The 25172-nt window shown below is 40.1% G+C and overlaps 1 protein-coding gene across 3 annotated transcripts in view; it reads left to right on the plus strand.

Annotated features, from left to right (window-relative positions):
- WDR7 (WD repeat domain 7) overlaps window positions 1–25172 on the plus strand; it is a 350409-nt gene that overhangs the window by 260355 nt on the left and 64882 nt on the right. For 2 of the 3 annotated variants that reach the window (XM_055559425.1, XM_055559426.1), the window contains one exon: window positions 19485–19584. In XM_055559425.1, coding sequence (XP_055415400.1) covers window positions 19485–19584 — 100 coding nt within the window. Of the gene's footprint in view, window positions 1–903; window positions 1576–19484; window positions 19585–25172 lie in introns of those variants that run through there. The other variant, XM_055559427.1, reaches the window with a different exon arrangement.

Consider the following 25172-nt stretch of genomic DNA (forward strand, 5'->3'; position numbering starts at 1 on the left):
CGTAAACTCAGAATTTCCAAGAAAATGTCTGAGGACATCCCTTCAGCTCCTTCATTCCTGCAGTGATGCACCGTTAGTTTTGAAAGACATGCCCTTAGACAGTAGCTCACAATGCCAGCAGAGACTTTTAACTTCAGACTGTTCATTAATCGACTTTTATCTAAAGCTCCATTGGACAGAACTGGAACACTTAGAAGCTAGTTTAAAAAAAGCATGGTCCATTTATCCCTCTACATAGTCTACTTTATATCCCTAGACTAAGCTAAACTGTCAGAAAGCTGCCTGTTAGGACCACGTTGTCTGACCTCCTTCAGCACTGACTCCCCCAGTTCCTTGTCAGTGTCTGGCCTGCGGTTTGCACTGAGGAACCTGGCCCCTGCGTGTCTCTGGAACGTTACAGTCCAGTTGGGATCATGCTGATGTCCATTGTTCAGGGTCCCTCCTGAGAGTGCTCAGTCGCTTCGGTCGTGTCCAACTCTTTGCAACCCCACAGACTGTAGCCCACCAGTCTCCTCTGTCCATGGGATTCTCCAGGCAAGAATACTGGGGTGGGTTGCCATGCCTGCCTCCAGGGGATCTTCCCAGCCCAGGGATTAAAAAAAAAACATTTCTTTCAAATCCAGATGACAGACGTTTCTGTTTGCTTTGCCCTAAGGAATGAAAATGTGTTTTTTTGTTTTTAATTCCACTTAACCAGAGTTAATTTAAACATTTTGCTTTGGTCATTGGGCAGCTCAAAACCACATTCCCTGCCTAACTTAGAGAGTTAGGGCTTACATCTCCCTTTCTCTTTATCTCATCATCACATCTCAAATTTGTCTTCCTCTTCTGTCTTTTACTGAGTTAGGTTTTATCAAAGTCCCTGTGTTTGTCCAGTCACCAAGTCGTGTTTGATTCTTTCAGGCTCCCCTGTCCATGGGATTTTCCAGGCAAGAATACTGGAGCGGATTTCCTCCTCCAGGAGATCTTCCTGACCTGGGGATCAAAACCGGGTCTCCTGTGTCTCCTGCATTGGCAGGTGGATTCTTTACCACTGAGCCAGCTATTAAGTCCTTTCTGTAGCACATGTGTGTGTGTGTGTGTGTGTATTTAAGTAGATGTGTATGTGAAATTTAACACATTTATAATTTAATTTCAGAAGGCACAGAAACAAAGATGACCATTTTACACATAATACTCACTGTGATTATTTTCTGAAAATTAAAAGAGGTTGTCTTTGTATTAATTAAAATATCCTAGGTCTACCTAGGGTAATTTATGTATATGTAGATATTTTTCTAAAAGATACAAAAATAACTTTTAAAAATTAAAACGTAGCTGATTTATAATATTGTATTAATTTCAGGTGTGTAACAAGGTTGTGTTTTTTTCGGATTACATTTCATTTTAGATTATTACAAGGTATTGCATATAGTTCCCAGGACTATACAGTAAATCCTTGTTGCTTATCTATTTTTATGTATAGTGTTTTGTATCTGTTAATTCCATACTCTTAATTTGTCTTTCCTTCCCTCCCTCCCTGCTTTGGTAACCATAAGTTTGTTTTCTATGTCTGTGAATCTGTTTCTGTTGTGTATATAAATTCATTGGTATTATTTTTAAGATTCCACATATAAGTGATATTTGTCTTTCTCTGTCTGACTTGCTTCACTAAGTATATGTTCTCAAGGCCCACCCATGTTGCTGCGAATGGCACTACGTGCTGCTCCATTATGGATAAATGTGCATATACGATTGTATCTTCCTACGGCAGCCTTCTGTTGGCTGCACTTGGGTTGTTTGCATGTCTTGGCTTTTGTAATTAGTACAGCTGTGAACATTGGGATGCATGTTTCTTTTCAAATTTGAGTTTTTGCTTTTCCAGATTTTTGCCTAGGAGTGCATTGGAGAAGGAAATGGCAACCCACTCCAGTGTTCTTGCCTGGAGAATCCCAGGGACGGGGGAGCCTGGTGGGCTGCCGTCTATGGGGTCACACAGAGTCGGACACGACTGAAGCGACTTAGCAGGAGCAGTAGAATTGCTGGATTATACAGTAGCTTTATTTTTAGATTTTTAAGGAATCTCCACACTGTTCTCCATAGTGGCTGTACCAATTTACATTCCCACCAACAGTGTAGGAGGGTTCCTTTTCTCCACACTCTCCCCAGCATTTATTCTTTGTAGATATTATTTACTATTTTATGATAGCCATTCTGACCATTGCGAGGTAATACCTCGTTGTGGTTTTGATTTGTACTGTTGGCCATCTATATATCTTCTTTGAAAAATTGTCTGTTTAGGTCTTCTGCCCATTTTTTAACTGGGTTGTTTATTTTTTTGATTTTGACTTATATGAGCTGTTTGTATATTTCAGATATTAACCCCTTTTCATTCATATTATTTTCTCCCATTCTGTAGGTTGTCTTCTCGATTTGTTAATAGTTTCCTTTGCAGTGCAGAATCTTTAAAGTTTAATTATGTTCCATTTGTTTATTTTTGCTTTTTATTTTTTTTAATTTTATTTTATTTTTAAACTTTACAATATTGTATTAGTTTTGCCAAATATTGAAATGAATCCACCACAGGTTGACCTTGGGTGACTAATCTCAGAAAATACTGTTCCATTTTATGCCAGAGAATATTTTACCTGTGTTTTCTTCTAGAAGTATGTTAGTGTCATGTTTTATAATCAAGTCTTTAAACCATTTTGAGTTTATTTTTGTGTGTGGTGTGAGGAAGTGTTCTGATTTCATTCATTCACACGTCACTGTCCAGCTTTCCCAGTACCACTTTGAAAAGGCTGTCTTTTCTCCATTGTAGAGTCTTACTTCTTTTTCATGGATTGATTAATCCTACATTTGTGGGTTTATTTCTGGGCACTCCATTCTGATCTGTGTGCCTGTTTTTGTGCAATACCATGCTGTTTTGATTACTATAGTTTTGTAGCATGGCGTGAAGTCTGAAAGGATTATGCCTCCAGCTTTGTTCTTTTCCCTCCAGATTGCTTTGGCAATTTTGAATCATTTATGGTTCCATATTTTAAAAATTACAATTTTGACTGCTGTGTAAACTTCATAGTCATAGATTTAAATATTTCCTAATAATTCACATTTTAGTTCCACGGATATTATTAATAATATAATGGTTTCCATTAGTAATACAAGAAAATTACTAAGATTTCCATGCCCTTGAGAGGCTGTAGCATACAGATCCTTCAAAATATAGTTATTCAAAGAAGTTCTATAACCAGATATTTCATTTCAGTTCAGTTCAGTCACTCAGTCGTGTCCAACTCTGTGACCCCATGAATCACAGCACACCAGGCCTCCCTGTCCATCACCAACTCCCGGAGTTCACTCAAACTCATGTCCATTGAGTTGGTGATGCCATCCAGCCATCTCATCCTCTGTCATCCCCTTTTCCTCCTGCCCCCAGTCCCTCCCAGCATCAGAGTCTTTTCCAATGAGTCAACTCTTCTCATGAGGTGGCCAAAATACTGGAGTTTCAGCTTTAGCATCATTCCTTCCAAAGAACACCCAGGACTGATCTCCTTTAGAATGGACTGGTTGAATCTCCTTGCAGTCCATGGGAATCTCAAGAGTCTTCTCCAACACCACAGTTCAAAAGCATCAATTCTTTGGCACTCAGCTTTCTTCACAGTCCAACTCTCACATCCACACATGACCACTGGAAAAACCATAGCCTTGACTAGATGGACCTTTGTTGGCAAAGTAATGTCTCTGCTTTTCAATATGCTATCTAGGTTGGTCATAAGTTTCCTTCCAAGGAGTAAGCGTCTTTTAATTTCATGGCTGCCATCACCATCTGCAGTGATTTTGGAGCCCAGAAAAATAAAGTCTGACACTGTTTCCACTGTTTCCCCATCTATTTCCCATGAAGTGATGGGACCAGATGCCATGATCTTCGTTTTCTGAATGTTGAGCTTTAAGCCAACTTTTTCACTCTCCACTTTCACTTTCATCAAGAGGCTTTTGAGTTCCTCTTCAATGTCTGCCATAGGGTGGTGTCATCTGCATATCTGAGGTTATTGATATTTCTCTCGGCAATCTTGATTCCAGCTTGTGCTTCTTCCAGTCCAGCGTTTCTCATGATGTACTCTGCATATAAGTTAAATAAGCAGGGTGACAATATACAGCCTTGACGTACTCCTTTTCCTATTTGGAACCAGTCTGTTTTTCCATGTCCAGTTCTAACTCTTGCTTCCTGACCTGCATATAGGTTTCCCAAGAGGCAGGTCAGGTGGACTGGTATTCCCATCTCTTTCAGAATTTTCCACAGTTTATTGTGATTCACACAGTCGGTTCATCACTGTAATAAATAAAGCTATTTTATTATATGGATGTTAAACCATGTTCTTTCTACAACTTAGATATATTAGCAGCAACAAGACTATTGCAACACTGAACTAATTTCATATTCACATTTATTCATAAGCAGAGTGAGAATTACAGTAAGGTAACATTTAAGGAACGAGCTCCTCTACATTACCTCCTGTTATCATTGGACTTCGCTCTACCTATTTCATTTTCCTAGATGATCTTCCCAAAGGCATCACCCAGCACTCTAGATCATGCTTGTTAGAGACAGAAGCACAGAGCGTTCTGAGTAATTTACAGGTAATTACCTAGACCATCAGTAATCCAGCATCCTCAGTTAAAAATACCCTAGACACTAAGAAAGTTGAACTAACCTTTTTTTGAGTCTTGGGGGGATAAATGTCACTGAGGTTTCCTCAGGGGGCTTCCCAAGTGGCTCAGGTGAAGAATCCACCTGCCAATGCAGGAGCCACAGGAGATGCAAGTTCGATCCCTGGGTTAGGAAGATCCCCTGAAGGAAGAGATGGCAACCCAATCCAGTATTCTTGTTGGGATAACACGATGGACAGAGGAGCCTGGCAGGCTACAGTCCATGGGGTCACAAAGAGTCAGACATGACTGAAAGTGAACTGAGCACACATGCGTGCATGAGATTGCCTTAGAATTCATACCAGTGGCTGTGTTACTAAACGTGAATTTCCCTGTGAAGACTCTAATACAGCAGACGAGCCAGCATGGAGCATGCCATGCCTGACTCAGTTTGGTCACTGTCTCATTTCACTCTGCTTTCTTGGATGTAGTAGCATAAAACATGGGAGTGTAGGAACACACAGATGCTACTCAACCAAGAGAAAAGCAGTCGAGCCCACAAGCGTGACATGGATAATTTAAGGGTTTGTTATTCATTTTCCAAAAGTATTCTTTCTTAAAAATTGTTCATTTCTGCTGTACAAAAGATATTATTTACTAATCTCAGAACAGGAAAAATTTAAGCCCCTATAAGCTACTGACTGCTGCTGCTGCTAAGTCATTTCAGTCGTGTCTGATTCTGTGCGACCCCATAGACGGCAGCCCACCAGGCTCCCCTGTCCCTGGGATTCTCCAGGCAAGAACGCTGGAGTGGGTTGCCATATCCTTCTCCAAAGCTACTGACTAGCAAAGCTCAATTAGAAAGGAAGGTAAAATACAGAAACGTAATCAAATTAAAATATACCTTTTAAATTAAGGCAGTTATGTTCTTGAGGGCCAGTAGTGATTCAATGCATAACAAACGATTAGGGATTTTTTTTTTTTTTGATGAATTGTTTTTGCACATTGTGAATAGCTTGAATAAAAAGATTTTTGCATCTATTTCTTTTATTGTGTTCATAGCAAGTAGTATAGGACTTCATCTGGTTAAATACTGTAATATACCCCAGAATTCCCACATAGATCCTATTCCATGCATTTTTATTCTTTTAAGTGGAGGAAATTTATTTAATGTATAACTAAGACTGGCAATTTTTGTTCCTTTCAAAGACTTAACTATGTAAATTCACAGATTCGAAAGGAGTCCCTTTTTGAACTGTGTCCCAATTTTTAGTTTAGAAAATTTGAACTCTCAATATAGGCCCTCAGTAACTGTAGTTGAATAATGATACCAGCTATGCTACTTCATGTGTTTTGTCCTTAATTTTGTCATAATAAATGGCACCAGTTATTTCACTTAAACGATGACCTTGTTGCATTATTTTTATGGAAATACAAGTTGTAGAATTTGGACTCTGCAATGGACTTCACGTTATAAATTACCTATTTCTCGCCTTTATTTGACATATGGACAAACTGAAGAGCATGCTTTTTTAAAAAATAAAAATTATTGGAATACAGTTGGTTTACAGTGCTGTGTCAGTTTCTACCGCACAGCAAGGTGAATCACTGTTCATACTCAACGTGCGCGTGCTATGTCGCCTCAGTCGTGTCCAGCTCTTTGCGACCCTATGGTAGGCCACCAGGTTCCTCTCTGCCTGGGATTCTCTGGGCACTGGAGTGGGTTGCCATGCCTTCCTCAAGGGGATCTTCCCAGCCCAGGGATCGAATCCGCATCTCTTATGTCTCCTGCCTTGGCAGGTGGGTACTTTACCGCGGGTGCCGCCTGGGAAGCCCCCACATATATACACGTATGCCCTCTGTTTTGGATTTCCTCCCCCTTTGGGTCACCACCGAGCACTGAGTAGAGTTGCCTGTGCTGTACAGTCGGTTCTCCTTGGTTATCTATTTTTCCACAGTATCAGTAGTATACACGTCAGTCCCTTCTTGAGCCGACGATCGGGTGAAAGGGAAGGCCTGTTTGGCTGAAAGGATCCCACACCTGCTGTGTATCCTACGCAGGTGGGTGTGCGTGCGCTGCTCATGCATCACGTGGCACAGAGTTGTGGCATCTCAGCAGACGACGAGATGGCTCTCGCTGTGGTCCGGGCCCAGGCCTCCTCCTTGCTGCATCCTTCCTTCCCCATCCTCTCCCTTTTATCCTCAACTTCTCTTCCTCGGTCTGAACACACGCACCGTTATCTCTCACTTGAAATCCGTCCTCTGCTCCGCAGCCCCTCTCTCCGCTGCCCAGACTCTCGTCTCTCCTCCAGGAAGGAGTCTGCGCTCCGTCCACTTTGTCAGCTTTCACGCCCTGTGAATCTGCTGTTGTCTGCTCTTTATCCCTGCTGTTTTGTTATCATCTCTCTGTCTCCCGCAGTTACAACTTTTCGATTGCCAAGTGTTTTTTTTTCAGTCTTGAGTGTAGTGGTTCTCAAACTTTTGGTCTCAGAACCCCTTCAAAATCGAAGATTCCAAAGAATTTTTTATTTATGAAAGTTGTATCTATGGAGTTCTAATATATTAGAAATGAAAACTTGGGTATTTAAAAAATATTCATTGGTGTATTTAATAATAGCTCAATTCATGTTGATGTAAAAACTTTTATGAAAAATAACTACTTGCCAAAACAAAACCAAAAAAACCTGACAGATGAAGCATTGCTTAACATTTTTGCAGATTTCTCTAATGTCTGGCTTAATAGGAGCCAGGTGGATTTTTATATCTGCACATGTCTAATCTGTTGCCATATGTTGTTTTATTTAAAGTTTATAGTGAAAATCTGGCCTCAAATAGATATATAGTTTAAAAAGAGAGTCATATTTCAATAGCCTTTTAAAATAATTTTGCATATTTTTTAGTAGTTCATCAAAACTCAACAGGTGGTCATTTTTTAAAGGTTAGCTGCAATGAGAAATCTGTAGTTTTAAGGAATTTTTCATACTGTTACCTTCAATACATTGGGTGGGTCTTTGAGTGATTTTTTTGAGTGGGTCTTTTGCTATGCATGATTTTATAACATTATGCACTTGTCTTTGGAAGATCTTGGTTACTGAATTATTTGTAAATTCTCCATATACTGTCACATTACAATCCACATTGTCAAAACCTCATATTTGCTAATATCACTGCTGATCTCATTTTAAAAAAAAAGGCAGAGAGTATTGGAAAGCCAGATACTACTTTGCAAAACACCAATTTTTACTTGAAAGCTTGAATTTTATTATTGGCAACAAATTCTGGCTGTTGTTTTCCTGGACAGGACAAAAAGCAGTTCATTTTCCAGAAAACGTCTGGCAAATACCCAAGTCCAAATAATCATAGTTTCTCTCTCAGTGATACTTTCAGTGAAAGTGAAAAAAACAGCTAGTTTAGCTTACACCTCAGTCTTCCAACAATTTTCCCCTGAGACCCCAGTCATATTTCAGTCGATATTAGAAATACTTTATATGTATACTTCCCATTCTGTCACTCTGAATAGTAAAGCAACATGTACTCAAGGGCCAAAATTTAAATAAAATTAATCATTTTTACAGCGTCATCAAGGATATCCTTAAGTGAAAACGCTTCCTTGTTTTGTTTACTGCCATGGCAGTGAAGGTTATTATGACGACTGGCAGAATCTGGTGCCACTGCCTTGATAAGGGCCAAAGGATCCGCAGTGTTACCCAGCACTGTGCGCTATCAGTGCCAGTTCAATACAGCGAAAGCTCATCGACGCCTCAGGAGTTTTATAAAAGTCGTTTTGATCTCACAGACTTCCTAGTAGGAGCATAAAGTCCCCAAGGCATCTGCAGGCCCCACTTGGTTAAGAACCTCTGATTTAGTGGAGCATTTTGTTGCACCAAAATGTGAAACTTACTTCTTCTTTCTTAAAACTCTGATAGAATTTTCTGCATCCTCCATATCCTGAAGTCATCACCTGTCCTAGGATCCAGTATTTGGGGAGAGGGTAAGGGAGATCTCAGGGTATGAGTTTTTCTGAGGCTCAGTATCAATCCTGAAATTTATTCCACTTACTTTAAAGGACCCTTCGCTTTTCTAGGGGTTCTTGGCTCTCTTTGAATTCCAATGCTGCTGGTCCCAGAAGGGGGCCACCTTGAAGAGTCCTAGATGTTTGGTGTTACCCAAAGCACCATGATACGTAATGAAAGGTGAAAGTGAAAGTCGCTCAGTCGTGTCTGACTCTTTGCAACCCCATGGACTGTATAGTCCATGGGATTCTCCAGGCCAGAATACTGGAGTGGGCACCCTTTCCCTTCTCCAGGGGATCTTCCTAACCCAAAGATGGAACCCAGGTCTCCCTCATTGCAGGCGGCTTCTTTACCAGCTGAGCCGCAGGGGAAGCCCAGGATACATATTACCTGGAGGCAAATCTGCCTGTCATTAGGGCCCATGTTATAGATGATATCCTATTATATGTGTCAGACCCGCATGCCTCAAGTCCCAGTCTCAGCTCACGATGCTCAGGGCATGTTAGTCTTCTTTCTATTCATTGAGTAAAGCCACGCTTACTTCTGTCTCTATGCGCTGTCCTGGGCTGGGCCATTGTGGGCTGCCCAGCTCCAGCCTGTCAGTCAGGTGCTGTCCCCGCCCCCAAAGGTCTTACATTGACTTGGCAGAGACAGGGTGGTAAATCAGAGAAACGGTTTCCAGGACACAGAGACGCTCCCAGGTGCTGTGATGGGAGGAACACGAAGGAAGGACCTGTCTGTCGTGCACAGGAGTTAAGAGGAGAATTGGTGATATTTTAGTGTAATCACCTATATGGGGAAAGAATCTAAAAAAGAGTGGATCTATGTATGTGTAACTGATTCACTTTGCTGTGTACCTGAAACTAACACAGTGTTGTATATCAGCTGCTACTGCTGCTAAGTCACTTCTGTTGTGTCTGACTCTGTGCGACCCCATAGACGGCAGCCCACCAGGCTCTACCGCCCCTGGGATTCTCCAGGCAAGAACACTGGAGTAGGTTGCCATTTCCCTCTCCAATGCATGAAAGTGAAAAGAGAAAGTGAAGTCGCTCAGTCATGTCCGACTCTTCGCACCCCCATGGACTGCAGCCTACCAGGCTCCTCATCCATGGGATTTTCCAGGCAAGAATGCTGGAGTGGGGTGCCATTGAGCTATACCCCAATAAAAGAAATTTTTTTAAGTAAAAAAATAATCAGGCAGAGAAATCCTTCTGACTCCAGACTTGAAGGTATTGCCATATGCAAAATTGGCTGTCACTGAATGAAATGTATTAAACATGATTGTAAATCTCTGACCAATGAATCAATGATCCCTTTGAAGAAAGTATAGTGTGTATTCTTTTCCATTGTGTATTTGGAGCCAAGAATGAAGAAATGCTCCATCATAGACCCGAGCAATATAGTTAATGGCTCAACTACTTGGGCTTCTTAGTGGATATGAAAAAGACTGGGGAGGAAACTAACTTTAAATGACACTGGGTATAAATTTCTCTATTGTAAATGGATAATTCACTTAAGTCTTTGTAGTATAGACATTGAAATTTACAGTATTTTGTATGTTTTCCTGGATTTAACTGATTATCTCTCAACTGGCCTCTTAGTATGCTATTACACAGAACATGTACTTTATATTAGAACACTTTTATTCACTTGTGTCCTCTACATATCATTATTACTTGCCCACAGTTTCTTCCATTGAAATATGCTGGCCTAGCGGCCTACCATACAGGCATTAAAAAGCTTGAGAGCAGTTCATTTGTACTGTGGATGGAAAGATGTCAGCAAAAGATAAATTTAAAGAGAAACTAACGGAGTTTCAGAAAAGTATGTAAAATCATTTTAAAAGAAGAAAACTATACGTAAAGATTGATGTACTTGCATGTAAACATATGAAGAGGGGAAAAAAGCTGGAAAAGACACACCCCAAAGTTTTTCTCATGGTTACCTGTGGTGGTGGAGGGGACTGTGGTAAAAGATAGCTTTCTCTTTTTTTCCCATTAAGTCATCTGTTTACTTCTGGCTGCACTGCGTCTCCGTTGCCACTCTCGGGCTTCTCTAGTTGAAGCATGCAGAGGCGCCTCTCCAGTCGCGGTGCTCTGCTTTCTCCCTGCGGTGGCTTCTCTGGTTGTGGAGCGTGGACTCCAGGCACACAGGTCTCCCCGGCTGTGGCACACGAGCTTAGTCACCCTGAGACACGCAGGATTGAACCCGCCTTCCCTGCACTGGCAGGCGGATTCTTAACCACTGGACCACCAGGGAAGCCCCAAGGATAACTTTCTTCTGTTTATTTTTCTATACTCTGGGTTTCTTTTTTTACAGTGAGTGTGTATTCCTTTAAATTGGATATATGTATTAGAATAATTCAAATGAAAGAAAATCATTGGGACAGCATTAAAGCTGTAACATAGATAAGATACAAAATTCAGAGTAAAGTGTTTAAACTTTTGAACTGAATGGTGGAAAAAAAAAATCCAGACAGAAGAGTTAAGAGTCTGTATTTTCAGACATAGTTTACCTTTTCTTAAACTTTGTTATTATGTAGACTGATTGATTCTGCTCTTCATGTGAAAAGCTGAATCAGCTCTGTGAACCCTAAATGGACACTTAAAATACAGTTAAGAAAGTGAACACTGTCTACTTGAGAACAGTCCATGAGCTCATTTTTAAAAAAACTCCAAATCTGTGGTTTGTGTTTATCTCGATGGTGTTAATAATTACAGGATGTAGCATAGCTTCTATCCTAACTTCCAGTAAAATTCTTAAATCTGTTACAATTTTATAGGATACCCTTTATAATAAATATAGATGTCTGTCCTATACTCACATGAGTAGAAATCCTTCTGAAACCATTTCCATCCATGTCCCTACTCCTGAAAACACACCAGCAGGTGACTGTCTTTCAGTGTTAAAGTTCTTGATGAAAAAACAAATCTCTAAAGCTTCCAGAAGTATTCCATTTCACTGTATAACAGAAAGAACATTAAATTTTCCGACTGTTTGAAATGATAATAGAGAAGAGTTTCAAACTAAAGTCATCTTTATCATTTGTATTAGCAACTTGAAGCTGAAACTGAGATAATTTGCTGTTATCAAATTATATCTGAAAATCATAAGTGTTTAAGAAACAAACAAGTTTATGATATTTGGGGAGCTCATTTCCCTTATTTATTAACATGTTATTAGCACTTATTTGCCCTAGGAAAATAGCAAAATAACTGCACCTTTTATATCCTTTCTGTGGTATATATTCAGAGATGCAAATGGTGATGATGATAATTATGGTAGCTACTAAAGTGTGTACTTACTACAGAAAGTACTTATTATATGCCAGGAACACCTCTAAGTACTTTACATGTAGTAACTAATTCAGTCTTCATGATAATCATATCAGGTACTATTATAGTTCCCATTTTACAGATGAGGAAGCTGAGGCATAAATGTTAAGTTGTTCAAGGTCACAAATTAGTTAAGTGCATGAGTCACGTAATAAGAGAGGTATCTCTCAGCCATCATTTACAATACACCTCAACAAGCATGTTTTTTTACCTGCAGAAATCCTGTTTTCAGTCGTGCTTCTAAAACCCCAGCTGCAGCGTTCCTCTAGCTGGTTTTTTCAGAAGGGAAGTAGTTTACCTATTAAATACTTAGTGGTGGTGTTTAGGAAACATCTGTTGAGGATTTGGGCTTCCCTGATGGCTCAGTTGGTAAAGAATCCACCTGCAATGCAGGAGACCTGTGTTCAATTCCTGGGTCAGGAAGATCCTCTGGAGAAGGGATAGGCTACCCACTCCAGTATTCTTGGGCTTCCGCTATGGCTCAGCTGATAAAAGAATCCGCCCGCAATGCGGGAGACCTGGGTTCAATCCCTGGGTTGGGAAGATCCCCTGGAGAAGGGAAAGGCTACCCACTCCAGTATTCTGGCCTGGAGAATTCCATGGGCTGTATAGTCCATGGGGTCGCAGAGAGTCAGACACGACTGAGCAACTTTCACTTCATTTCATTGAGGATTTACAGTGCATAAGATGCTGAGTGGGAAATCATGACTCTCAGATGGAATTTTCCAGTTGTCAGTCACCATCTCAGAATGAAGGGTCCTTTCCATTTTGTCCTTTGAACTGGTGCCTGTCACTAGGGGAATGAAGTGCTTCTAGAAAACATTCCCTCATCCTCCACTGTTCATCCCCCACCACCACCAAACTAGCACAGCTCCCCTTGAGCTGATGCCTTCCTCAGAGCTACTTTTGTGTCTCTAAGTTGTTCAAACGTGTTAGTGGCATGGAGACCCAGAGTTCTGGGAGTGGTTGGTTGTGGGGGGAAGGGTGCGAAGACATCTGGAAGGAGCCTCCTCCTCTATAAAGTGCCCCCCTTGGTTGCAGCCCTGACATCTCTGAGGGTTATTGACTGATGCTCTGAGAACCAAGTCCTGAGCTCCTCACATGGCGGTCCTTACAAAAGCTCTTTGCCATCTCGTCCAGGCCACCAGGGTGTCATCACTGATACCTTCTGTGGTCATACTGACCTGTGTGTTGCTCCACTAAAGAAGGCTGGCCATTCTTTCCTGCATTCATAGCTTTACTTGTGTTTAGGGGTCAGGTCTTGTCCCTGGGCTATTGGGAGCACATCATGGATACTGAGAAGTCTCTCTCCTCATCTAGTATACATGATGGATAAAGGGATGGTGTATTGATTACATTTTAAATAACTTTTGTTTCATCAATAAAGAAAAATCTGCATGCATATCCTGCAGAGTGCAATCAGAGGAACAAATCTAAAAAGTTATTTCATGCAAGTTAAAACGAAAATATGATAGCATTTTTTTCCTCATATTGGCAAAAATGAGGAAAATTTGATCATATCAAGTGGGGAACTCTTTTATGGGGAACTGAGGATAATTTGGCATTGCCTGAAGAAGGGAACGGCTACCCACTCCAGTATTCTTGCCTGGAGAGTTCTATAGACAGAGGAGCCTGGCGGGCTATAGTCCGTGGGGTTGCAAAGAGTCAGACATGACTGAATGACTTTTACTTCACGGGTGGTACAATGGTAAAGAAGCCTCCTGCCAATGCAGGAGACGTGGGTCCGGTCACTGGGTCAGAGAGATCCCCTGGACTAGGAAATGGCAACCCACTCCACTATGCTTGCCTGGAAGATTCCATGAGAGAAGCCTGGCAGGCCCCAGTCCATGGGGTCGCAAAGAGCCAGACACAACTCAGTGACTGAGCACGCATGCATGCACTCCCAGCAAAGTTTACAATGTGTGTGTGCTTTAATCTAGAACCTTGCTTTGGGGAATCTTTCCTACACAAATACTCATCTAGGTGTACAAGGATCTGTGTATAACTTAAATGTCAGAAAGGGACTATTTCAATAATGGAGTGTAAATGCACAGGAGAATAAAGCAGATGTGAGAAAGGATGACGTGGATTCATGTATGTGGGAGGATGCTCCATGAACTACTGAGGGAAGAAAAGAAAGTTGCAGAATAATAGGTGTAATATGACACCACTTTGGTAATAAAAATTAGGCAAAGCTGAGAATGTCCACCAAATTGTTAACAGCGATTAACCCTTGGTGAAGGAGGAGGCATGAGAGGAAAGACTTGCCCTTTGCTACATACGTATTAGTGGTGGTTCTTTACAATTACGTACAGCCTTAATACTTTTTAGACCAAGAGTTTAAAGTTTTGGGATCATTTTCAATCAACATCAAGAATTTGTAAAAGCAGCTAGGTAAGAATCCCTCCTAATACCTCAGCTACTCCTGGGAATGCAGACACGTCCTCAGCACAGTGCCTGATATGCAGTTCGCCCTCAGCCGTGGTAGGTGACTGCAGATAGTTGTGAATCATAGTTATAGCCCAGACATTCTAGTTCTTCCGTCCTTAGATTTTCAGATGGGTTCATTTTAGCTGGAGATTCACTTTGCATTACTGAAGAGGGTTCCTTGTTGCATTTTAATGCTCACGGACACTGTACACAGTATCACCATCCTGAGATCAGGCCACATTATCAGAGTCGTGGTTAAGAAAGTGATATTACGGGCTCTGTCTTTCTTCTAAATCCTATCTCTGCTGGGAGTTGCATGTTTCCTCTCCTTTTTTTTTTTTTTTTTTTTGAAGTATCACACAAACTTCTCTTATTTGAGGACCATTTTTTAAAAAAATTATTTATTTTTTATTGAAGGATAATTGCTTTACAGAATTTTGATGTTTTCTGTCAAACCTCAGCATGAATCAGCCATAGGTATACATATATCCCCCATTTGAGGACCATTTTTAATAAAAAGTAAAAAGGTCATCAATTCAAGGGAGACTGTAAGTAAAGGGTACCAAAGTTACTTAGACTCAGGCATTGGGTGCTTGGCAAACTCTTAGGCAACATGATTTGCTCCAGGATCCTGCCCCAGAGTGGATCCAATTCACATATTTATTTCACACCGTAAACCACCCGTGGTAAGGTGGTGACACCCTGTTGTCAGTGGCTCCTGAGGAGTTGATGTCACAAATATGCTTTGGAGAAATAGAATAGCCTATTCTGGTAGTTCGTAATGACCAATAAGTGATTATTTCTTTTAATTATGTTTTGTGTGATAATACTATATTCAATGAAATTTAAATGTGCCTATTAAATAAATATCTGGCTAATTCTTAGAATAATTTTTATTCTCAGACCATTTATACCAAATACATATACTGTATTGTATATATCATTATTTAGACTGTATTTGCGGAGAAGGCAATGGCACCCCATTCCAGTATTCTTGCCTGGAAAATCCATGGACGGAGGGGCCCGGTGGGCTGCAGTCCATGGGGTTGCTAGGAGTCAGACACGACTGAGCGACTTCACTTTCACTTTTCACTTTCATGCATCGGAGAAGGAAATGGCAAGCCACTCCAGTGTTCTTGCCTGGAGAATCCCGGGGAAGGGGGAGCCTGGTGGGCTGCCGTCTATGGGGTCGCACAGAGTCGGACACAACTGAAGTGACTTAGCAGCAGCAGACTGTATTTGCCTTAAGTTTCAGACCAAATAATCTCTTCTAGTTCCCTGAGACATAATGAAAAAATTTCCATTATGCACCTGTCAGTCTCATGATAATGTACTCAGACTTCAAGAATCTTTACATATAACTTCTTGTAAATCTGCAGTTGTTTGTCTCAATGGAAAATATATTTTTTAGAAAGGTCAGGAGGTTGCTTTCTGATTCATGATTTCTGCCTAACTTCTTTAGACAGTTTTTATTTCCTTTGTTGTTTTATACGAGTTATTATTTTAGACATTAGAAAATTTTCATTAGTCTTAAAACCTGAAATTTTTAGCCTAGTTTATATACTAGTCCCTGAAGGATAAGCATAGTGACTTGGACTTCTTACAGCACTAACCTATGTACTGCTGTATCCTGCAGGGTGTAGCTTAGTGTAGGACCCTGTTCAGTAGGTTGCTTGGACCCTGTTTGTGTATGCATACATTCAACAAAAGATAAAGTCTCTGATGGTGGGAAACAATAAACAAAAAATTATTGTGTAATCACAAAGAGATGACAAGTACAGTAAAGAAAAACCAGGGTCCTGGACTGAAGAGTAGTGGAGGAACAGCTGCTGTAATAAGTAAGATGATGGCTCATAAAGGCCTTCCTTATCTAGACAACCCTGGAGCAGAGACCTGAATGAAGTGAAGGCACAGCCCCTGGGAGGATGAGACTTTCAAGCAGAAGGAGCAGCAAATGTTAAGCTCCAAAATGGATATACTCCTGGAATATTCATGAAAATATAAGGAGATCAGTATGGCCAGAGTAGACCAAGCAAAGAGGAGAAGAGATAAAGTCCAAGAGGTGTTAGGGCCAGGGTCTTAAAAGGAGGGTTGTGAACATTCTAGAGAGGTGATTTGATTTATGGCTGAAAAGGACCACTCTGGCTGCACGTGGACAGTGATGAAGGCATGGAGATCAGGGACTTTAAACGTTTTAGATGATGACCACCCTAGTCCCAGCAAGAAATACAGTTTGCAACATTACACTGGAGAACTGGTTCCAGAAGACTAGTGTGGGGGCAAGGTGGGCTCTGGAAACCCTCAGCAGAGAAATGGTCGCTGTAGCCAGTCCCCAGAGTGAGTACTTGGGAAGTGAATGCACACGTACCTTGGATTTCTTCTGTTAAAAGAGAGACAATTAAAGAAAGAAAAAGTTTAACAAGAAATCCAAAGATTAAAAACATGCCATGAGACCTCCACTGTCCAGAATTCTTTCAGATATTTCAGAAGTATTAGTGTGGTAGTAAATTGCAAAAAATGAAAAATGCAGACCTGTAATATATGGTCCTTTCAGGCAGACTAAAGATTTGATACCAAGAATAGATTTGGTCTTTTTTTCTCCCATAAATAATGGTGTCTGTAGGTGATATAGAAAGATGAGGTTGATACCCAGAGCATAGAAAATGGTCAATGTAATAAAAAACTTTTTAGATTCGAGTTTAACTAAGTAAAATTTTGTCAACATAAATGTATTTTACCAACGGATTGTTTTCAAGAGGATTATTTTGAGGGGCAGTTATGTTTACGTTTCGCAGAAGTGTTGGGGCAATATAACTCTTGCATCTGTGTAAAGTTTAATAACAGATAACAAAATACCCCTGGAAATGTTATTTTCCTGTGGCTGTTAACTTGCACAGAATAGATATTTGTTAAAACATTTCTTAAATATTATATTCTGTGTTACTCTAATATGATTTAAATTGTGTGGGCCTAGGTGTGTTTATGGAGAAGGCAGTGACACCCCACTCCAGTACTCTTGCCTGGAGAATCCCATGGATGGAGGAGCCTGGTGGGCTGCAGTCCATGGGGTCGCTAAGAGTCGGACACGACTGAGCGACTTCACTTTCACTTTTCACTTTCATGCATTGGAGAAGGAAATGGCAACCCACTCCAGTGTTCTTGCCTGGAGAATCCCAGGGACGGGGGAGCCTGGTGGGCTGCCGTCTATGGGGTCGCACAGAGTCGGACATGACTGAAGCGACTTAGCAGCAGCAGCAGCAGGTGTGTTTAGATGTGGTGTAGATATAGGCATACATATAGATATGTAGTGATGCTCCTTTTAGACCACAGTAATTACTGAATACTAAAATAGTAAACATTTTAAAGCTCTTCTAAATATCTTTTCTTTTGTAGTGTGGAAACCTTCAATTTTGAATGCTGATTGTTGGTGCTTTCCTTCTCTACTGAGGGACAGTAGTAGAAAGCTTTAGACAGGAAAGACGTTTAAGAAAGTTTTTATTCACTTCTTAGTAGGGGGATGCTGCACACCTCGAGAGCCTCTAGTCCGCTTCCTTCCCTCAAACCTGTGTGCACAAGGGGACCTCCCATACCGGAGCCCCGCACCACCCCACAGGACAGCCTACAGTAGTGTCTTTCACGTGACTAGAAATGAAGCATCTATCTTCCGCTAAAGAGGAAAAAAGTTGCCTTGCTGGGTGGGGCTTAGAGATCGGACAGAAGTACTACTGAATAAATTTCAAACAAAAAGTTTAAACATTTAATGTCCTGTTTTCCAGATTTATAAAATACATATGAATGTCATAAAGTCTGATAATGCCAAAGCGGCTTTGTCAGACTCTCCCTGGTGTCTGAATGCTCAGAGATATCTCCCCTTTACTCTCTCTCTCAGCCTCTTACCAGAATTTCAGCAATGGAGTCCAATGCCCTACTGGTTTGTTTGTTTTTTAACTCGGTATCAATCTCAAGAAAGAATTAGAGAAATGCTACTTCTTTTCTGTCATCTGTTTTTCCTCCCCCTCCTATGTTTTAAAGAAATAACAGAAAATTTAGATTGGTAGCAGAGAATCAAAGAGAAAAAAGGAAAGGGATATATAGTAAAATTGATGTAATGTCCTCAAAAACATTGAGTGTAGGCCACTAATTTATCTAGGTAACTCTCACTGAGACGGCAGGACTGGATAATGGGAAGGCATATTCAAAACTCTTTGGGGACATCATAGCATACCTTATTTACACTTCTGATAATTTTTATCTTGCCTTCCCAGGCTTTAGCCATATGGCTATGAAATCATGACAAAGCAAAGATCAGGAATTCAAATACATAATCAAATCATGAAAATTAATCCAGACAAATAAACAAATAAAAGTAAATCAACCTTTTACAACCTTCAAAGTATCCTCCCTAAATCCTATTTTCATGCAATGCCAAATCACCAAATATGCTTATTTATGTTACCAATAGGCACAGTTATCTTTTGGATAAACTGATAAATGTGGAAACTAGAAAATTTGCCAGATAACTTTTTTTGGTGAATAACTTTCTAATTTCATTTCAAATTACTGATATGAACATTTAAGCATAACATGTTTAATATACTGGTTTTTTATTATTGTTCTGCTAAAAAATATTTTTCATTCCTTAATACCATAATAAACCATGAAAGCATAATTAGATGGAATATATAAGCCTTTTCATCTTTTCTATTTCTGTTTGAATAGAAATATTTGCATAATAGTCACTGTAGCAAAACTGAGTTTTCATGTTTAATCTTTTTTGTTTTTGACCCTTACTTCTTATTTCAAAATTCAAGAATGTTTGTAATTATGAAGTTGTTTTCTATTGAAAATAATCATTAACAGCCCTAAGTGGTATTCTGCATCATTTTTCTTTCAGTTGATTTTAAGAATTACCACAATGAAACATTTTTGAAAAAGCTCCACTTACTAATTATGGATATACTTATTTAACACTGTTTATTGGAACTGGCTTTAATCTGCAGAGTGTGTTGCTATCCACTTCGACGTGCAGGTCATCTCACCTGTTTTTTCATTTTCGCTGTTGTTTAAATGTTCAATCCAGGTTCTACATGGTCAGCTATTATGAGCGGAATCACAGAATAGCCGTTGGAGCTCGCCACGGTTCAGTGGCCCTGTACGACATTCGGACTGGAAAATGTCAGGTAAATAAATCATTGTGACTTCCTCTCCATAAAGTCCGCAGGTTATTGAAAGGAGTGAGAGACCAGCACTTCACCAGTTGACGTGCTGAGCTGTGGGAACATTATGGATAATGCTAAAGGGATCAATAGTTTAATGAAGGACTCAGAGAATATAGAGCCCTACTGTCTTTATTCACTGGGAATGAAGGGCCGCTGCAGACTTGCTCGTCACAGGGCCCTGAGTAAGGTGGTGGTACTCACGAACCCCTTTGCAATAAATCTTTTCTTCCTTTAAACAAAGTTTTCTGATTTTCTTATTCTTATCATGTGTTTTGTGGGGGAAAAAACGTGATGATACTTTATCATGATTAATGGCTAAACGAAAATTCGCTAAGTAAAATGAGATCTTTAGTAATTTGAGGACAGTATTCTACTCAGTTCAAGAAAGGCAGAAATCACAATGGTGTTTGGTGTGGTTCTGGAAGGAGGAAGCCAAGGCTCTATTTGAAATAATATATTCCTTTTTATGCTTTGATAACTTCCTATGCTTTTATACAACTTTATTATTGATGAGAAGTTTGTCTGGATCTTCATCTTGACCACTCGGTTCTCCAAATGTGCCACTAGGGTAGATGGAGCACGTCTAGCCCCACTTGACGTCAAAGTGATCAGTCTTTTTATCCCAGAGTCACCTTGTTGGTTAATGGCAAAAACAAAGCTAGTAGGCTGATCTAGCTAACAAAGCTACCTGATCGTGGTAATTTATAGTGTTCATTGATAAATAACCCCAAGTCGTTATCCCTTGTCTTCCACTGTAGCAATTATCAATGTTTATATATTCAATCATACTAGAAATTGTATTCAACCACAATAGATTGCTATATTCAACTATTCAATTAGGAATTTCCAGAAGTAATATGAATATATCATGTAGCTAAATTTTAAATTGCCTCTTGTGTTTAATAAACTAGTAATTAGTTCCCCAAAAGCATCTTTGGCAGCTTTCCATAAGATAGATCTAAGAGATGGTAGCAGATTGGCGGTAAAAGTTTCAGGGGTCAGACCAGCTTAGGGGGTATCATTCAGATTTAACACGTTTCTTTATGCAGTCCTTCTCAGAGGCCCTGAGGTGTGAGTGTCCATTGTGCGTTTCCTGTGAGTGTGCACCATTTGCCACACTGGTTAACTATTGAGTTCCTTTTGTGTGATTTTTCTTTTAAGACATTAACTCCTTGTTGGTGACTGTATTGCTTTACTCTGAGCTCTCACTTTAAGCAATGAAACCGGTCTGAATACTTGCTTTAAAAATCAAGTTACACGTTGCCTATAACATTTTCCTCTTGAGAGACAGTCTCCAAGCATCATTTTCAGAATCAGTTGTTATATATTGGAGTTCAGTTGACTCTGAACGTCGCCGGGGTTAGTGATGCAGTGATGCGGTGGTAGTTGTAGAGTCAGTCATGTCCGACTCTTTGCGACCGCATGGATTATCTGTCCAGGCTCCTCTGTCCATGGGAGTCTCCAGGCAAGAATACTGGGGTGGGTAGTGTTCCCTTCCCCATGGAATCTTCTCAACCCAGGGATCAAACCCGGGTCTCCTATACTGCAGGCAGATTCTTTACCATCTGAGCCACCAGGGAAGCCCCACATGTAACTTAGAGTTGACCTTCCGTATCCCTGGTTCTGCATCTGGGGATTCAGACAGTGCTGGATGGCATAGAGCTGTCATAAGGACTGAAATCCAAGTATGAGTGGACCCACACAGCTCAAGCCCCTGTTCTTCAGGGGTCAACTGTATATTATTATTAGCCAGCTTTACAGAAATAAGCCACAAGCATCAACAAGATGAAGACAAAAAAAAAAAAAATCGAACAAGGTGATCTTTTCAAGCTTCTTTAAAATTAAAGTGAGGAAACCATAGAGAGGACACCATTGCCACCAACAGAAGGAAGAGCGAGGCCTTGTCGTAACACCCAGAGGAGTGAAGGAAGAACCCCGATAAAGAGCTGATGAGGACGGAGCAGGCTGCCCTGAGCACACACCTCCTGACACTTCCCCTCCCACGTGGTCTCAGCAATGATCTTAATCAACATGCAAAAAGCATGAATGCTTTGAATATCTTATTCCTTATAATAAAAGTATTTTAGAAACACTCATCAATCAATGACATTCTTTCTTAACAGAAATCTGTAACGTCACACATATTTCATTTTATTTTCGTGCCTTATTTCACTGCATGTCGACATTTCCGTGTCCCTAGGATATTTTTCTGCTTCAGCTTCTTGGTTCTGATATCCCAGTTGTCATTCGTGTTGTACGACGGAATAACCTTTATCTTCCAGCGCACTGTGAAAGGGGAAGGCTACCCTTTCCTCTCATCTTTCAGAGCATGAAAACAAAGCTAAATCTCTAAAATCAATCTTAACTGCTTTTGCCAGTTACCATTTTATCCAGTGACAATGAGCTCTTAAGGGATTCTCTTAATTCCTTCATGGTATTAGTGTTGTAGTGTTTGAAATAAGTGAGTCAACAGTTGAAACAGAATACATGAGTATAGTTGGCATGTTTAGAAATGGTATTTTAGAGGTGAATCAGAGGACTTGGAATTTTGAACTAGAAATGCAGTAAAATATTTTTTGAATTAGCTGTTGAAATCAGTGAACAGAGAGAGTGGGACCATTATACTAATGTTGAACAAAGACATAAGATATGACATAAAAGATGTAGAAGGGATAATTAGTAAATTCACTGGGCTCCAGGGGTAGATTCCAGTTAGGTGGAAATATAAGGGGCAGCCACCTAAATGAGAGCCTCTACTATGGGAAGATGCACCGTGGCCTGTCCAGGATGCCAGAGGCAAGGCAGTGTCCTTGGTCCCAGTGGGAGCCCAAGAACGGGAGAAGGGGCACAGTGCATACAGGGTCCCTGTCGTCCTTAGATGGGCTAGCAAGGGATAGACTCAGAAAGTCAAAATGTATTTCCCTTATCTTTTGGCATTAGCATCTATCTTCCTTAAAGATCAGTCTTCTTACGACCTCTTCTTGTCAATCTAGTACAGGCGATTATACAGAACTGCAGCTAAATGTGCATTCAGTCTGGAATAGGAACTTTACTCATATTGAGTTTGAAAGCTGTTGCCCAAATCTGCCTGCCACCTGTTGCAGTAAGTAAAATTTTACTGGGACACAGCCAGGTCGTTCATTTAAGGATCGCGTGTGGCTGCGGTCACACTGCGGTGGCAGAACTGGGTGTTTGCAGCCAGCGAAGACTGTGTATGGTCCACAAAGCCTAACACATTTATTGTGTGGCCCTTTCCAGAAAAAATTTGCTGACCTCTGTCTTAGGTAATTAGAGGAGGAAGAGTTAACTCATTCAACTGAAAAGTGATCTAAAGAAGCATAGGGGCGTCTCTGGTGGTCCAGTGGCTAAGACTCCACCTGCCAATGCAGGAGACATGGGTTTGACCCCTGCTCTGGGAAGATCCCACATGCTGTGGGGCAACGAAGCCTGTCACCCCAGCCACTGAAGCCCGCGTGCTCTAGAGCCCGTGCTGTGCAACAAGAGAAGCCACAGCAGTAAGACCACGCACCACAGCTAGAGAGTAGCCCCGCTTGCTGCAGCTAGAGAAAGCCACACACAGCAGTGAAGACGCAATACCGCCAAAATTTAAAACTAAATAAAAGTAAATTTTAAAATGTACAGTGTAATATATTGGAAAAGAACAAAGAGAAACTTGTGTGACTTAAATCTGATCGGAATGTTTCTTAGCTTTGCTGAACTGAAGCTTCCTCACTATACAGTGGTAACAGAAATAGTGCCTGTATTTGTGAGAAGGAAGGTAGTTTATGTAAAATTCTCAACAAGTAGTATTCAGTAAGTGTTGATTATATTATAGTAAAATAAACTTGGAAATGCATTACATTGCAATGAAATTACATTAACTGTGGAGAATTTTAAAGATAAACCTTGAGACCTCAGAATGTTTGGAGAGAGAGAGAGAGAGAGAGAGAGAGATAAAGCAAACATCAGTAAGTGCTTAAAAAATGTTAGTCATCATAATTATTATTTAGTTATTAATTAAATAAGACAAAATCAACCCCAGACTTCTTTTCTCTCTTACTTAGGTGTGCATGATTTCATCCTAGCTATATCTATTACAAGTTCTTTTTTAGGATTTTGTTGTAGTTGTTGCTCTTTATTCCAAACAATTTGATTAATCTTAAATGTAGAATGAGTAGAATATCAAACCAAGTATTTAACAAAGTTAAGATTATACTTATTGATCTGTCCTCAACCAACCATGTTTAATGATTATTCTTCATCTATCCTGATTTTTGCATAGCATTAATCTGTTGTCCTACTGATACATTTTTAAAGTAATTTTTTGAAATCATTACAAATATTACTTTTCATGTTCCTGCTATATTAAAATTTTTCTGAGTAAAGCTGATATTTAAATATGGTATTCCCAACTGCCAGCATATCTCAGTTTTTGGCCTATCTGTTTGCATATATTTAAAGTCTTATATTAATTAGCCCCCACTGAATTTTTTTCAAGGATTTTATTACTGTGTAATTTCCCACACCTGTTTGCTTCAGCATTGTTTTTCAGATATGAAAGATGGGGTTAGTGAGCCAGTCATCTTGTGATTCTTATTCAGTTTCTAACTTGTTAGCATAATTTTCTTTGTAGTTTCTCTTGCTTTCAACAGACATGGCTGTGAATGTTCTCATTCTCTCTTACTTGCATGTCATTTATTCTTTATCCTTTCATTACTTATCTCTGTTGAAATTCAGTCCAGTTTTTTTCTAAGCTTACTTCTTTATCATAAATTACAAGCCTTGTAATGCTGCTTAGATGGCTGCTTTTTTAACTCAAAAGAAAACTGCAGTTGGGATCTCAAGGACTGTTGTTTCCTGGTTTTTATGGGGTTTGGAGTTGGCTGAAAATTTTTAAATCCTGCTCCATCTCTGGATCTGGTGAGCTGTGGCAGTTCCCCGGTGTTGTTCCTTCCCTCCTTCATCGCTTTCTCCTTCTTCTGTGTCTTTAAGCTTTGAAGCTTCCTGTAACAATTATTTTCTTACAGGAATTATTTTGTTTTCATTGACAATAATGACCTACTGATGCCTGGCCAGTCAAAAGTGAGTAATTTCTGTAATTTTCTTGCGCACCCCACCCCCAAAAAGTCCGAATATAATGCTTGAATGAGAGTTACATGAGAACTAGGGAAAAGGAAGATACATATGTAGCTGGTGAAGGAGCAAATCAACCTCCGTCTTTCTCTGGAAAGTGAATGAAATTTATTGATTGTCTCGTCAGATTATAAATGTAATTCACACTCATTATAAAATAACCTCAAGCAATAACAAAATATTTAAAGTGGAAAGTTAAAGTCCACTGTAACTGTCCCTTGGCTTTGACTCCTGTTTAGCTATTTATTGTAAACACTTTGAGTCTTGTTTCTGAGATATACAAATAATATTATTCTCTCCCTCCTCCCCAATAATTTAAGGGTTTCCTGCAACCTGTTTTTACCTACTCACTATGAGTCCATATATCTCATTCAATAACAGCAAGTAGTGCCTACTGTTGGTGGCAAATAAAGCAA

Source organism: Bubalus kerabau, chromosome 21 (genome assembly GCF_029407905.1).
Source record: "Bubalus kerabau isolate K-KA32 ecotype Philippines breed swamp buffalo chromosome 21, PCC_UOA_SB_1v2, whole genome shotgun sequence".
In the NCBI taxonomy this organism is placed as follows: Eukaryota; Metazoa; Chordata; class Mammalia; order Artiodactyla; family Bovidae; genus Bubalus; species Bubalus kerabau.